This window comes from Aptenodytes patagonicus, chromosome 1 (assembly GCF_965638725.1).
Source record: "Aptenodytes patagonicus chromosome 1, bAptPat1.pri.cur, whole genome shotgun sequence".
Lineage (NCBI taxonomy): Eukaryota > Metazoa > Chordata > Aves > Sphenisciformes > Spheniscidae > Aptenodytes > Aptenodytes patagonicus.
Genome location: NC_134949.1, coordinates 221,180,500 through 221,195,157, shown reverse-complemented (window position 1 = coordinate 221,195,157; position 14,658 = coordinate 221,180,500). Strand labels below are relative to the sequence as shown.

At 37.6% G+C, this 14,658-nt stretch overlaps 1 protein-coding gene across 10 annotated transcripts in view; it reads left to right on the top strand.

The window, feature by feature from the left end:
- PICALM (phosphatidylinositol binding clathrin assembly protein) overlaps positions 1-14,658 on the top strand; it is a 68,294-nt gene that overhangs the window by 41,360 nt on the left and 12,276 nt on the right. For 4 of the 10 annotated variants that reach the window (XM_076328408.1, XM_076328405.1, XM_076328411.1 and 1 more), the window contains exons 12-19: positions 601-710; positions 5,639-5,788; positions 7,707-7,787; positions 10,433-10,540; positions 11,480-11,611; positions 11,701-11,731; positions 12,557-12,656; positions 14,156-14,179. In XM_076328408.1, coding sequence (XP_076184523.1) covers positions 601-710; positions 5,639-5,788; positions 7,707-7,787; positions 10,433-10,540; positions 11,480-11,611; positions 11,701-11,731; positions 12,557-12,656; positions 14,156-14,179 — 736 coding nt within the window. Of the gene's footprint in view, positions 1-600; positions 711-5,638; positions 5,789-7,275; positions 7,360-7,706; positions 7,788-10,432; positions 10,541-11,479; positions 11,612-11,700; positions 11,732-12,556; positions 12,657-14,155; positions 14,180-14,658 lie in introns of all 10 variants that reach the window. The other 6 variants (XM_076328414.1, XM_076328409.1, XM_076328407.1 and 3 more) reach the window with 6 other exon arrangements.

Sequence of the window (14,658 nt, the reverse complement as noted above, 5' to 3'; positions counted from 1 at the left end):
TTCTTAGGTCTCAATTTGGTTTTGAATAGTCTAAAATGTGCATTTACATGAGTTTTCATTCACACGACTTACGTGTGATCAAGTGTTTCAAAGCTTCTTATATTTTGCTTTCCCCAAAGTTCTTTAATAGCTCATAGATGTAAGCCAGTTTCTCAGCAGTGGAAAGATATGAGTTGTGGAATTTAGATGCATCATTTTGGTGGTGCAGCCCATTAGAGTTCATTCTGTCAGTCTGCTTTTGTCATACTGTCGGGCTTTCATGAGGTTATTTTAAAAATTGCTGAAGGTTGCTGAACATAACATGCTCTAGCCCTGGTGTTGGACTGTGAGGAAGATGAGAAGACTGGTTGTCTTTCTGTCTTTAGACAGTTTTGACAACGGTTACTTGCCATAACATAGAACTTAGCTTGCTACATTTTCAGTTCTGTAGCGGAGTGTTAATGTGAAGTTCCCCAGACTTTCTGATTGTGGCTTAGTTCTATCCATTTTGTAACAACCAATTTGTAACAAAGCTTTCCTTGGTGTTGACAGTCGCTAGCATTTGCCTTGTATTGAAAACCGTGATGTAGTTCAAACAGTTGTATTAATTTATCTTTGTAGCACTTCAAAGCTGCCAAATGATCTGCTTGATTTGCAGCCAACTTTTCATCCGTCTGTACATCCTGTACATCCTATGTCTGCTGCTCCACAAGTAGGAAGTACCTGGGGAGGTAAGAATTCCAGATCGGATTAAGGTTCTAATTGCTATGGCCATGTTCCTGTAAATGTTTCCCCTAGTCTGTGGCTGTTTCTTCCTTAAAGACAGACATCTTGCAAAGACAAGCTACAAGTGATGAAGGGAGCGGAAGAAGTCAAATCTGGGTATGGATTAAAATAATGTAGCAGCATGTGGTGATTACAAAGAATTTTGATATGAGTTCTTGGTAGCAAAGTTACTTTAATTGTTGACCAGCTCTGTCAGCCTCATAACTGCTGTCTTCAAGAGTCACATAGAAACCTACAGAAACTTAGCTGTGAGAAGTCAGTTCTGTGAAGATGTCTGCCAGGTAGCCCATGTTGCATACACAGGAAGTTGAATACAGAATTTTTTAATACACATTTTACATTTTATCTAATGTTAAATCAAATTTGCGGGTGATAATAGAGCAGAACTTGGATGAGGCCTGAAAGGAGGCAGTTGTGGCAACTATGCATAGAAGGCAAGAAAAGCCAGAATTATTGAAAACAAAATAAGGTACCTCTTTACAAATTTTCTGCTGTATTTCATTTAACTACAAAGGCAAATTAGCAAAAAGCTGTGCTTGGATCTCTTTAAGTGAAGAGACAACATTTATAAGGAACTCCTCCCTCTGAAATTTACTTCAGAACACCCAAATTATCGTTCTGCCCAGTTGCTGGGATGGACTGAATGAGATGTTAGGGTATCTTATTGATACAGGCAAGTCCTTAAACCAAGGAGGCAAGCAAGAGCATTCTAGAAAGTCATGAATGTTACTTCAAGATTAGTTTGAGTGTTAGAGCGTTTACTCAAAGCCGTTTTTCTCTTTGCTGCTTTGCAGTGTTCCAGAATACTTCTGATGTAGGTAACATTGCCTGCTTGCACAGTTGGTTATACTCGTGGAGGATTAAAAATCTCTTATAAAGATGTTTCTTTTTACTTTTCTACATAAATGACACTTAGTTCAGGAGTTCACTGTTTTATTATGTGGCTATTTCCAGGTTTGTTTTTTTTATAAATCAGATGCTTGCAAAAATACTTTTATGATGTGAAAAATTGGGAGTTGCTGCTTCAGAAAGTTTTGTAGGTATCGGAATAACCCCATTCTGAAATTTTACTTCACTATTTCTTTTTATGAGCTATAGCTTTTCCTAAACATCTTCTCAGTTATCTAATATATCTTCACAATAAGCAGTGTATGTATTCTACTTTCCTATTTACTTTTTGCTGTGTACTTTGTGTATTGTGTACCTTCTCACATTTGTTTGTAGGGAAATAACACACAATTTTGAGTGACGGAGGCAATACTAATATATGTGGTAGCTTCAAAAATAAATAAAAGTAGTTTACTTGTCCTTTAGTTTTGCTGAGCAGAGCATTTTTTGAGAAAGATGCAGTGAGGAGCCTATAGAGTTATGCATACAAATTTCGGTGTTTAATAGGCTTAGAGTTTAGAAATGGAGAAAAACATTTTGGCTCATCTTGTTTGCTTTCTGCTTGTTTGCTTTCTGCTTGTCCTATTTGTTTCATGGGTGAGAGATAAAAGGGGAAATTATCTTCCTCTCGAAGGTCACATCACAATCTAGCATTTCTTTATTAACCTGAAAATTGAGCCTGAAAGTCTGTGTGTTCAATGTTGTGTTACTCCTGGTAAAAGTCTTCAGTAATAGTCATTGATATATCTGCTTACTATTGACTTATATCTAAATACTTCTAAGATTTAATTAACTGTGCAGATTTTGGACTGTCTACTAAAATTTTAGGCTACAATTCTGGGATCACCATTTTTTTTGTTACCTTTCATCAAAAAAAAAAAATCTCTTCAGCTTTACAGACATGAACCCTCACTTCACGTAGGTGAGGTAGATAAGAAGTGCTTTCCACATTTTACAGATGGGGAAGTCTGAGCAATTAACTGACTTGTCTGAAGTCATACGGCAAGTCAGTGGCAGAGCCAAGAATGGAACCTGAACTATTTCCAGTCCTGTGCTCTAACCACTGCACGGCATCCCTCCGTTAGGTAATTTTCTGACATGATGATGTTTGTATTTGGTGTATATGGTGACTTTGAGAAGAGTATCAAACCAGCTACAAGCTGCAATGGACTAAAATCGGTTACTGTTAAAAATTTTATGCAGCAGCTCTTTGGTGTGTAATAAAAGGATGAATTCTTACAAAAGCATTATATTTGGGTTGCTGCCTTTTGTCTTGTACTTCCAAAAATGTTAAAGCTAATGAGGTTAAAAACTCCTGGAGGATGGGTTCTGTAATTGCGTGTTTTGAGTTTACTTTTTCAAACTGTAAGAGATGCCACTGAAAAAACTTTGTCATTTTTCTCTCAGGTAAAATACTTCTAGTTGGATAACTTAAAGGTAGAAGTTTGCAAAATTCAAATTCCTCTTTTAAATGCACCTGAATCATTAATGTCTAATGATAGGGTGAAGGTGCAGAGTGATTCCATTGACACAAACAGATGCTGTGTATTTGAGGATGAAATTGGGCTTTAGAAATGTTGAGGTGTTGCTGTCAGGAGAGACAGTGACTTTTAAAATCTAAATATGCAAGGATATGAATTGCCCAAACCCAATTAATTTTCAGTTACCTTTGTCACTAGCACTGGCAAGTTTTCAGACTCAGACGAGATTGAACACGCTGACTAGAATTAGAATGAGGCGGATGAGCAAAGAGTCTGAGAATGGATTACAACTCAGAAAATCTTGATAATCTAAAGTTGTATTGCATTGTCTTACTAGTCAAAACATGAAACTCCATATACAACCTTGCGATTTGGGAACAGAAAGTAGTATGTAGTAACTTTCCTGTTGAGTGCATGTGTAAAATAATTCCAGTGGACAGCAGTTTCAAACAAATATGGTTAAAAACTTTTTGTCCTCTTTAGCTTCTTTCATATTGTTTTACCTGAGCTGTTTATTGGGATTGTTTGGAGACCATTCCAGCTGTGTCTGGTATATTTGCCAGCTATCAATTTATACCTAAACTTCAGAAGCAAAACAAATGTATCAGTGTGGAAATAATCAGTTTGACCTATCTGTTTGGATTTTTTCCAATTACAAGGAGAACCAATAGAATCAGAAGAATGTGAAGCAGCAACAGAAGAAGCAAGCAGGAGCTGATTAAAGGATAATCTGACCTGTTTTATTGTCAGACCTGTTTGTTCTATAGCTTCTAGAATAGCATTCAAAGCAGACAACAGTTTTAAGCAGTACCTGAGAGCAAGGACTCGGTTTCAGGTGACTGGCTGATTGGCATGTCCACAAGTGCATTAGGTGGTAATATTACTATCTGAAACATACATAAGACAATACAAGGTTCTGTATTGCTGTTATATATTACAAATACTACATTAGCTTATTCTACTTATCCTTTATTCAGTGTTGGACACTGTCATTTTGCTGACTGAATTATTTAGAAAAGGCCTTTTAAGGTACTTCACTCATTCTTGCAGCGTAGCCAAGCAATTTGGGAGAGAAGTCAGGTCTTACTGAATAAGATATCTTGAGCTCGCAGAAAATCAAAGTGTGTATTAAGCCTGCAAAGAATAATGCAGTTATGGTTTCAGAATTTCGTTTTCTTTAGGACTTGCATATGACTGAAGTCTACGTGTTATCAAGCTGTGTGGGATTTATAGCGAAGAATCAGGAGGTCAGATTCAGGGAGAGAAAATAACTTACACTTTGAAGCTGCTGCACGCATCACGGTAGTATTTACAAGAGTTGTGGATAAATTGGTAACCTAACCAAGTTTAAAAAAAAAAGCTAGAAACTGAAGTACTTAAGAAATATCTCCTATAATTATTATTCAGACATTTTTCTGTAGTGGTTTTGCCTAGAAGAGTAAGTTGCAGTTCTAGGCACTGTGATAAAACAAATAGGGCTAGATGCAACTCCTGCTGATCTCACTTGTGAGTTCTTGAGTTTTTTCCATCAAGGATTTGTGTGCTTTGAAGCCAGACAGCTAAACCACAGCTCCTTCTGTCAACACGCATTGTAGCTGCCTTTCCTAACCTGTTTATCTGTTGGATCCTGGAGTATAGGAGTATTTCAGTTTGGCGATTGTAGCCATCCTCAGGAAACCTTGAAACTCTCCTATATGCCTCGGGAAGTGACTCACATAGATCCATGTTTCCTTCATTCCCCAGTACGGTCCGACAGTTTTTTAATAAGGAACATTTTCCTTGTCACTGCTCACTGGCTGTTGTCCCTCAAAGCAGAGCAGGTTTTTGCTTGCTTGCAGCTGGTGGCATATCCACAAGAAGCTTGTTGCTCCTGATGCCCCAGGTAGCAAGGAAAGTGCTTTTGTCCTGTACGCTACCTTGGTGTATTCATAGCTCTTGAAAATTTCATGATACCCAGTAAAAAAAAAAAAAAAAAAAAAATCCATAAACACAGTTTGAAGAAGGAGGAGAAGTGCAGCTCCGTTGTTTTTGTTTGTTTGGGTTTTTAAAGCTATCCTCAGGATGGTATTGCATCGAATCCTCACTTAGCACCTGGGGTTCTGTTATGCTAAGAGGCAGTCTCTGCTCCAGAGAATTTGTTGCAAGTGTCAGGACATGACTGAGTGAAGCAAAAAGCGATCATGTTCAAAGAATAACAACATACTAATCTTCAGTATAAAACACACTGTGGAAGAAGTACACTTCGTAAGACCAAGATGGTATTACTTTAAAAAAAAAGTAAACGTGTAGCTAATCTCTGTAGTATTTTTCTTGAGCAGGGAACGGATAATTCTGGACAATTTGACAATTAAACAATTAGCTAGGTCATCCCAAGTTTAGAGATGCCAGGAGAAAACTATAATTCCTGGACTCTTCTTAACTCTTACTCTTCTATGCCTAGGAAGCAGCATGTAACTAAATCCATCTCCCTTTTCTTCTTTCTCTTGCTCTCTGGAATTGAACAGATCCTTTTTCTGCTACTGTTGATAGTGTTGATGATGCCATTCCAAACCTAAATCCTTTCCTTACAAAAACTAACGATGCTGCTCATCTGTCTGTGTCTTCTGATGTATCTACTTTCACCAGTAGGACACCCACACATGAAATGTTTGTTGGTAAAGTACCATTTTAAACTCACTTCCTATTTCCTAAAAATTTTAACATTATTTCAGTTTCTAAAGTATGTTTGTGGGGCCTTTCAGAAACTAAAAGCTGGTCATTTGGGGCTGATTTTGTGCTATGTTAGAACTTGATTTAGTAATTGTGCCATGGAAATGGTGTTAAAGTCCTTGCTTGGCTACCTAGATGGGATCCTACCTGATGTAAAGGAACTTAGTTATAGTTAAAGCAGTTGTTTGAGTGCGGTTTTACACAGTGTCTCTTAGGCTTAGGAATTTTAAGGTAAAATAGTACGTATGCCTGAGAATGAAAAGAAGATGCTACCTCTTTGTTCCTCAGGTTGAAATGCTCTTTTTAAACATAGGAGTTTAATCTAATTTTTTTGGTAGTGGGTGTTTTTCCCCCAGTCCTGTTGGTATTAACAAAACTGGTAAAGCCACGCACATTCTGGTGCATGGTCTACTCAAACTGTTTACCCACTAGGCAATAAACTAATTTAAAACTGTTGAAATCTTGCTTTGGAGGTGATTCAGCATGGCTGTCATATCAGAAATCCTTCTAACATTTCTGTTGGTGCAGCTACATAGTAATTTGATTACTTTTCAATATGAAGAATTAAGTTAGCTTCCATAGACTAAAAATCAATTAATTACATGTCAGTTCTGTTCTTAAGCAAAGCTAGGTTTAAAGACAATCGTGCTGCACCAACAGGGCTTTCTTTTTGCAGGTTGAACCCCACTAGGATTGATCACAGAAGAATCCAGACTCTTACAACAAAGAAATCTTTGATATCTCTGATACTTGTTAACAGAGATAAAACAAAGGGATTTCTTTAGAGATACTCGTACCACCTACACTTTGTCACCTTAGCTATCTAGTTTCCTAGCTTGTCTTTAGTTAGTGGAGAGAGAAAGCAAGCAAGATCAAGCACAAGAGCTCTTGCTGTGAACTTCTCTCCGCAATTCCCAGGGAGGATTAGTTGGCTGAGGCAGTAGTATACGAATACTTTTAAGCTGGTACTACTGCGTAATAATCTGGCCTATGCTTCTAATCGGTCTTTCTGGCACTTCCAATAAAATTTGTATGGTTCATGTGAATGTAGAATGATCACTTGAAATACAGCTTTTTTTTAGTAGGGTTATTATTCAGTCAGATCAGTTTCCTCTGTATAATTTGTTCTGCAGTCATACAAAATAAGTTGCGGCAGCGCAGGGCTGTGAACAAGGAGCCTGGTGGGTTTTTGTGGTACTCGCTGGTTTGCGTAGTATTCATCACACGACAGCCCTGAAGTCGCTGGAGATGGATGGCATTGATACATTGCATTCCCTTCCAATGTCTCATTCTCTAAAGATATATCTAGAACCAAAGTGTGACCTCCTGACACATTGATGTGTGAAATGTAAATGCAGTTTTAGCTGTAGCACAAACAAGGTGCTGCGATAATGTGAATGTGGATTTAAAATAACTCTTTCTGGTTCTTTAGATCATTACAATCCATTTACTGAACTAAATCCCTTTGTGACAACCAAATATGAATCCACTATTGGGCTGTATCCTTATACTTCAGGTATAAGACAAATGCCTTGAAGCTTTTACACTCGTTTCTTCCAAGGATGTAAAACATGGCATTTGCTTGGGAAAAAAAAAAAGAAGTATTTATCCTAATATAGCTGTAACTTTGAAACCGTGCTTTCCCCTTTTGTGTTATAGATAATGTAAACTTGTTTCTTGCTGTATGTCTGATGTGTATTGATTTCATTCCATTGGTTCTATGTTATTAGTATATGTGGATTTATAGACTGACCTGAAATTAAATTTTTGAATAGCAGATAAACAGTGTATCTTGGTTCTCTTTCTGTAACTCTCCCTCTTCTCCTTTCCTGGCTTTCTCTCTTGTGTGATACGCCTTATCAGATTCTTTTTGTGGTCCTCAAGCTTACCCTAATGCTTCTCATTTCCGCAATGAGCCTTCTTCTGTAGCTGGTCTATTTGGAGGTAGGTAATGAGACACAGCCTGACCACAAACAGAGACATTTGAATGTGTTGTGTGCCTAGAACTAGTAGGTGTGTTATTGGCTACAGAAGTGCATTATTATGGCGGCTCCAACTTTTATTCATGTGCTTGTGCTAGGTGTGTTGTCACAAATGGTATATATTTTTTCAGTTTGTGCTAAACTAAGCCGTATTTAGTCTAAACACGAAATGAGTATCTCCCCATTTCAGGATCTCTTGTAGTTTACATGTTGCTACATACCACACACAAGATTTGCATGTTGTTAAGTATCTTCTCATCTTAACTCTACCTTGTTACTTTTAAGATAAAGGGATTGGGATGGTCTTGCTGCTTATGGCATTTCTGTTGATACATTACTCTTAAACAGTGCACTATACTAGTACAAAGCTTTGCAACAGAACATGAGAAAGAGGTATCCGCTGCATTAAATTACCGACTGATCATTTGTGCAGCTGTGTGATGTCTGTATAGTAACCCAGTACTGACGCTGGTTCTGGAATACCATCCCGACAGTTGCTAGATGGGCTGTGGGCTGTCACAGATGATAATCTATCTAAACCAGATTGAACAGGGAGCGTTAACATTGTTGCTGTGCAAGGTTTAGGAATACCTTCAATAAATGATTTGTGGAAGAGTTAGTTCTTAAAAGCACCGTAAAGTCACATTTTGGTTTCATGTCTTTGAATAGAAATTAGCTGGAGTCATTTAACGAAAGGTTAAATAACTACGTATGACTCTGTTCCCTTTTGTTCCATATCCAAAAAGCAGGATGATTTAGTTTCTGTCAAGTCGCCTTGGTTTATTCCCTCGAAGGAACTCCACTAAAAATACTGACCTTTGCACCTTTCAAAACATCCATGTCAGACAAAATGCCCTGGGGTGGTGGTTGATACCAGGAGTAGGATTTGATCTTTTTCAGAGGCTGATTCAAAGGAGTCCTATGTATTGTTTTGTCTTCTGGCTCATCTTGTCTCATTAGCTTCATAAAGCTTGAAACTTCCTAAAATGTGAGAGCAGGAAATGCAGCTTGTTTTGTTAAGGCCGTTTTCTAAAGAAAAATACGAGCTATTGTAAATCAAGTTTTCTATTGGTACAGGCATGGTTTTAGAGTTGCAGGACATCCCATCAAAGCAATTTCTATCCGCAGTTCAGAGTCTCTGAAATGGCTTGTTACAACTTGATGGTATACTTGTCATAAAGATACTCATTTTGTTTGGTTGATTGTTTACTCCCTATCTTTTCCCCGCATTACTGCTTCCCATGTTTTGCTGTATGCTGTTTTCTTTGATTTGTTTTTGATGAAAAGTACATTATTTAACTTCTTGGTGATGGATGCTTTTGAGTTATGAGTTGTATGTTCCTTTAAGAGAAATAGGAAGGAACAGGTAATCCAAATTTGTTTTTTCTGTGAAGTTTATGTTCAAGGATAGCATCCTGTAGTTATTAATTTTTTAGGTGAAATGTGACTTATTTCAGGAAAACAGTAAGATTGAAATGAGGTGCTGTCACGGCAAGCTAAATGAAATCCAAGAAGTATTCTTCATCGGTTATTTCCGCTCACTGCGATGTTTTACTGCTGAAGTATTTGTGATCCTTTTCTTTTATCTCTCCATATCATCAAAATTTCTGTTAGAAACCGGAAGAGCGAGTTTTCAAGATGGCATTGCATTTTTTTGGTGCTTTTCATATAAAGTAATAATTCCTTCTGTAATTTCCTGAATATCAAGATGATGTACGTGCATGCTTGTGTGCGTGATCATATATAACATTAAAAAATACAATTTTAGAAACAAATCAGTATTGACCTCCATGTTACTGAACTATCAACTTAATACTGCCAAACATCATACGCAATGCTTTGTACTGCAATAAATTTTCACAGTATTGAAAAAAATTGTGTATTTGGAGAACACTGCTTTACAGATACATAGGAGGAGACAAATGGAGTAAGTTCAGACAGGAATCGGAGTTGAAACTTGGCTTTAACTCCCCGTATCTTGCCATAATTACTAGAAACTTACCTGCAAAACATGGTCGCCTGCAAAATGTGTGTCCAAAAATAACTAAGTGTGTGCTTTAAAAACTATTAGTGTTAAGAGTGTCTAATCGAAGGCATTACTAGTCAGGCACCTTGGGATGGTTTGGATCTTACTCCAGTTGTATCTAAGAGAACTGCTCAACTCATATAAAACTTGGAGGGAATAATCTTCAGGCAGGTAATCTTGAAACAGATTCTGTACCCAGCCAGCTTCTTTTCCTGGAGAAGCGTGGTGATTGTTTCCTCAATATTTTTATTGTATTTGGAAAAGGAATAAGGAAGACGTGAATAGTTAGTCCAGAGATTTAGCAGCTGAGGGGAGGAGTGTCTTTATGGCCTGTCTGTCCAGTTTTTGAGACAAAACCTTTCTTTGGAGGAGTAACTCCAAGTAAACTTCAAATAAACTGCTTCCAGCTCTTTCTCTTACATGCTTCTCAGTGTCAGGGTGTAATCTGCACCTTTGAGGTTCCTAGTCTTTCTGCCATACTTGAACAATCTACATATTTATTTGGTTTGTCTTGCATAAAGAAGGTGGATTCATGGGAAATGCTGTATAACAACATTCAACTTCTTTCTTTTTCCCCACAGGGTTCCCTCCATCTCCTGTTGCTCAACCACAGCCATCAGCTGGCCTTAATGTTGACTTTGAGTCTGTGTTTGGAAACAAATCTTCTAATGTTGTCCTAGATTCTGGTGGTAAGAAACTTACTAAAATAGATGACGTATGTCCTTTAACTTTTCTTTATTCTTGAGGTATATGTCTCTTAATCTGTATTTACTCATACTGCTGTGACTGTGTTCCAGCTGAAGAAAAGAAAGCTGACTTTAAAAGGTCAATAGCAGCATTCTTCATCCAGTTTTTCTTTATTAATTAAATAATTTTTCCTTGTACACTATTTCTATGTGTGTACCCTGCTGAAATGTTGACATTGATTTCCTTCACTTAAATATTTTGTGCATTAAAACTTCACACAGTGAACAGCCTTCATTTCTACATGCTGTCAACTGAAATTAAGTGTGTTTGTAGAGTATGGTCGGAAGAAGTAAAGTTGCATCTTAATTTTATATATCTGTGCAACACGTTTTTGGCACTTCTTTTGCCTACATGTTACTCTTTCGATGTTAAGATTATTTCAGAAAATGATAAATCATCAAAACATACACGGTTAATTTGGATGGTAGTCATAGTTAGTACTCTTTCTGTTATTTTGAGTATCTGGAAAGTAAATACTTTCTGGTGTTTTGACATCAGACTCTTGACATCGGATTCTTTTTGGGCAAACCAGTGATCCGCTAAAAGCAAATACATATGCATTTTTATAAGATTTAAATACTTTAGATACTTATTCTTTATTTTGTTTTACATTTTGATTGCTTTGCAGTCATTGTGAATCCATTCCATGTAAAACTGATGTCATGTAGGTTAAACTAGTGGAGTGAAATCTCCTTTCTGTAGTAAATATCTCCTTTATCAAGAGGCATAATAAGTTTTATCCTTCTTGTATAGTGTAGCATCACTAGGTTTAAATTTTGTATTTTAGCCATTGTGTTGAACTCGCTGTCTATTTAATTGAGTGTCTCAACATTCATGAGGCCTGTGATTCAAATCACTTGTTTTATGTTTATCATTCCAAGGCTTTGATGAACTAGGTGGTCTCCTAAAACCAACAGTGGCCTCTCAAAACCAGAGTCTTCCAGTTGCCAAAGTACCACCTAACAAATTAGTGTCAGATGATCTGGATTCATCTCTAGCCAATCTTGTAGGCAGTAAGTATTGAACCGCTAACATGTAAATACTTATTTGATTCTTTTAAATGAATAGAATTTCAATAGTAACTCTATCTACTTTGTGACAGATTTGGGCATTGGAAACGGAACTACTAAAAAGTGAGTATGTTTAATCAAATGTTGAGCATTTTGATTTTCTTGATAGTAAGTTTTTATGAGAATACAGGTTCATACCTGTGCATAACAACGTAATGTTAGCCTTCAGAGCACGTTTGGGATTGTACTTTGTTTCTCCTACAAGGTATAATGAATTGTTGAGAGCTGTTGGAAGGTGATTGTAGACTGAGTGGTAGTGACAGTGATGACAGCAGGCAAGATGTCCTCCTGTGTCTGATTCCTTTCAGGCTTTGTCCATATCTTTAGGAAATGAGGTCATCAAAATGTTTCTTTGTAGTTGTAGGTAATCTTAGCACACCTTATACTTTGTGTGATCTGAGTGTGTGCAGAGCTGTATTAAAGATTGTGAAACTACGACCTCCGACTTGTGAGTGACGTTTAGACAAGTGAGTTTTGAAGCAGGGCATATTCTAGAGTAGTGAACATCTGCTCTAGCAGCAAAGTTGAGAATGCAACTAGCAAATTTCAGGCTTATCGGGACCATCTGTGCCAACTCTGAAATCATTCAGAAATCTAGTATGCAGTTGCTCCTAACTAAACTATCTTGACCCAAGAAAAGTCAGCTAAACTAACTTACCTGTACTGGGGAACTTGATTGAGATTAGGTAAAGCTGGGGTGGCTCATGTTGAATGTCTTACCCTACTTTTCCTAGGCAAAACAGGCTGTCATGAGACCTTTTATCAGCTCCTTTGCTAAATGAGTTTCTTCGCTAACAAAAGAAGCCACATTTCCAAGAGGAAACGGTGAGGGAGTTTTGTGAGAAAATCCAATGTTTTCTAACAATTCTTTAAAAAATTTGTTTGAAGTGATGTAAACTGGACTCAGCCAGGTGAAAAGAAACTGACAGGTGGTTCCAACTGGCAACCCAAGATTGCACCTACAACTGCATGGAATGCACCAACGTTGGTAAGCAAATAGTGAGTTCCCTGCAACTGAGATATGCAGGCTGATGTATAGCAGAGAAATTGGAAAGTGATCTATGGTTGCAGTACAAGGGTGGTAGAAAATTGGTCAGTTTGAGATGTGTACTGCTTGGATTTGTTTTTCTTAGCTGTGCGGTTCTAGCAAATAGTTTGTGATGTGACATGTGCAGGTTTAGCAGAAACTTCAGTAGAGTTTGACCAGCCTCTCTCATGGCACGATAGCAGCCTTCCTGTTTCACTCAAGTGACATAAAACTGAATTCTGGGGGGGGCCCACTTTGCAGTCCAGAAAAGTAGAAGTGTGAAAAGTATGTTCTTCAGGTGCACTGATACGTCAAGTATGTATACATTACAACTCAGCCTGCTCTGGGGGTGAGAACAGGCCGAGACGTTAATCCTCTAGATACTTGTAGAGGTGTCTGTGCAGTGATGTGGGCTATAGCTTCCTTAATGTACGTAACTACTGCTTTCCTGCCCCGATGTGCACAATTGTTTTTAATGCATGTCAATTTTGGTGATCAACTTTATAGTGTCTGTTGTTAGCAGGTAGTATTGGCAAGGATTTTTGGGTAGCACGTAGAGCAAGGGTTCTTAATTACATGTCCAAAAAAAAAAAGTAGTTAAGAGTTTATATGAATAGCTTTCACAATGCTAACAGAACATTTTTGCATGTGAATCCCACTCACCCTTTCACCAATGACCTGGAGAACTGTACGTGGACAGAACAGGTGACAAACCGCCCCCAAGGATTTATTGCATCTGACTGGGGGAGGTTGAATCCACAGTGCAATAATACAACGTTGAGGATTTGGAAAGAGAGAGCTTGTCTCCCTGGATCCACCACCTCTTCCCTACTGGGTGTCCCTTATCAACTCACGATATTTATGTAGGGAGAAATGTTTGTGGACCTTACTGGAGGATGTGTAGATATTGAAGAAACCGTAACTACTCACCTGCTTTAATGACTGGTGGTTTGAGTTTACTTGTGTGCTTGAATCTGTTCAATAACTCATGTCTTGTATATACATCTTCTTGTGATAAGTCATTACACTTAACAGCTTTTATTATTTAGAGATACTGTTGAGACACTTCTCTTCCTGTGAAACTGTTCTACTAACATAAAAATCTTGAAACAGAAATAATCTGGGGGGAGAAAGTTTGTCTTCCTCTGCTGGTCTATTTATTGTGGAGTTGCTGCGGCTTGCTAAATAAATATGCTTTGGAAAATAAGGCTTTCTCATCTTTGGAAAAAAGGCATATACCAAATAAATGGACTATGCAAAACAATTGCAAACCTAGTGATGATGACAGTATCACAGGTGTACGTTGTCTCAGTAAATGACTTGAATTACAAGAATGTGTTGGGGTAAACATTTAATGTATTTGTGAACTAAAATGCTATCTGTGTATATTCTGTTGTGTAAGTATTTGCTTCTAATCCAGTGTTATTGCATTATGTAATTGTTCTCCCTGGGAAATACAGAATGGCATGCATTTTCCACAATACGTAAGTGAAACAACCCACAGCCTTTTTGCAATCGACTGGCATGCTGATATTAACCACTGCTGTTGCAGAATCTCATAACCTTCTTGCTATTTACACATTTCTCATTTTAAAATCTTTGGTGTGCCAAAAATTGAGCTTTTCCTAGCATACACGAACTTCATAGGTGGTCTGCAGGCTCTTGACTCGAATGATGGCATGGGAAATACCAAGATTATTTTTCCTTGCTTTAAACTGTACCATTTGCTGCCAGAGAGCTGGGGTGTGTGTCTGTGCTGCCTTTAATGCACTCGGTGAATTTTGAATGAAGATAAAAATGTTTGTGTTTGAATAACTGCATGAAACCTCACGGGCTTGTTATACTTGGCACTTTATCCACGTTTACAGTAGATCTTGATTTTTTTTTTATTTTTTTTTTTAGTGGGGAGAGACTAATATGGCATTAATGCTCATACGAAAAAAGAAAATCCATGCTGACAGTT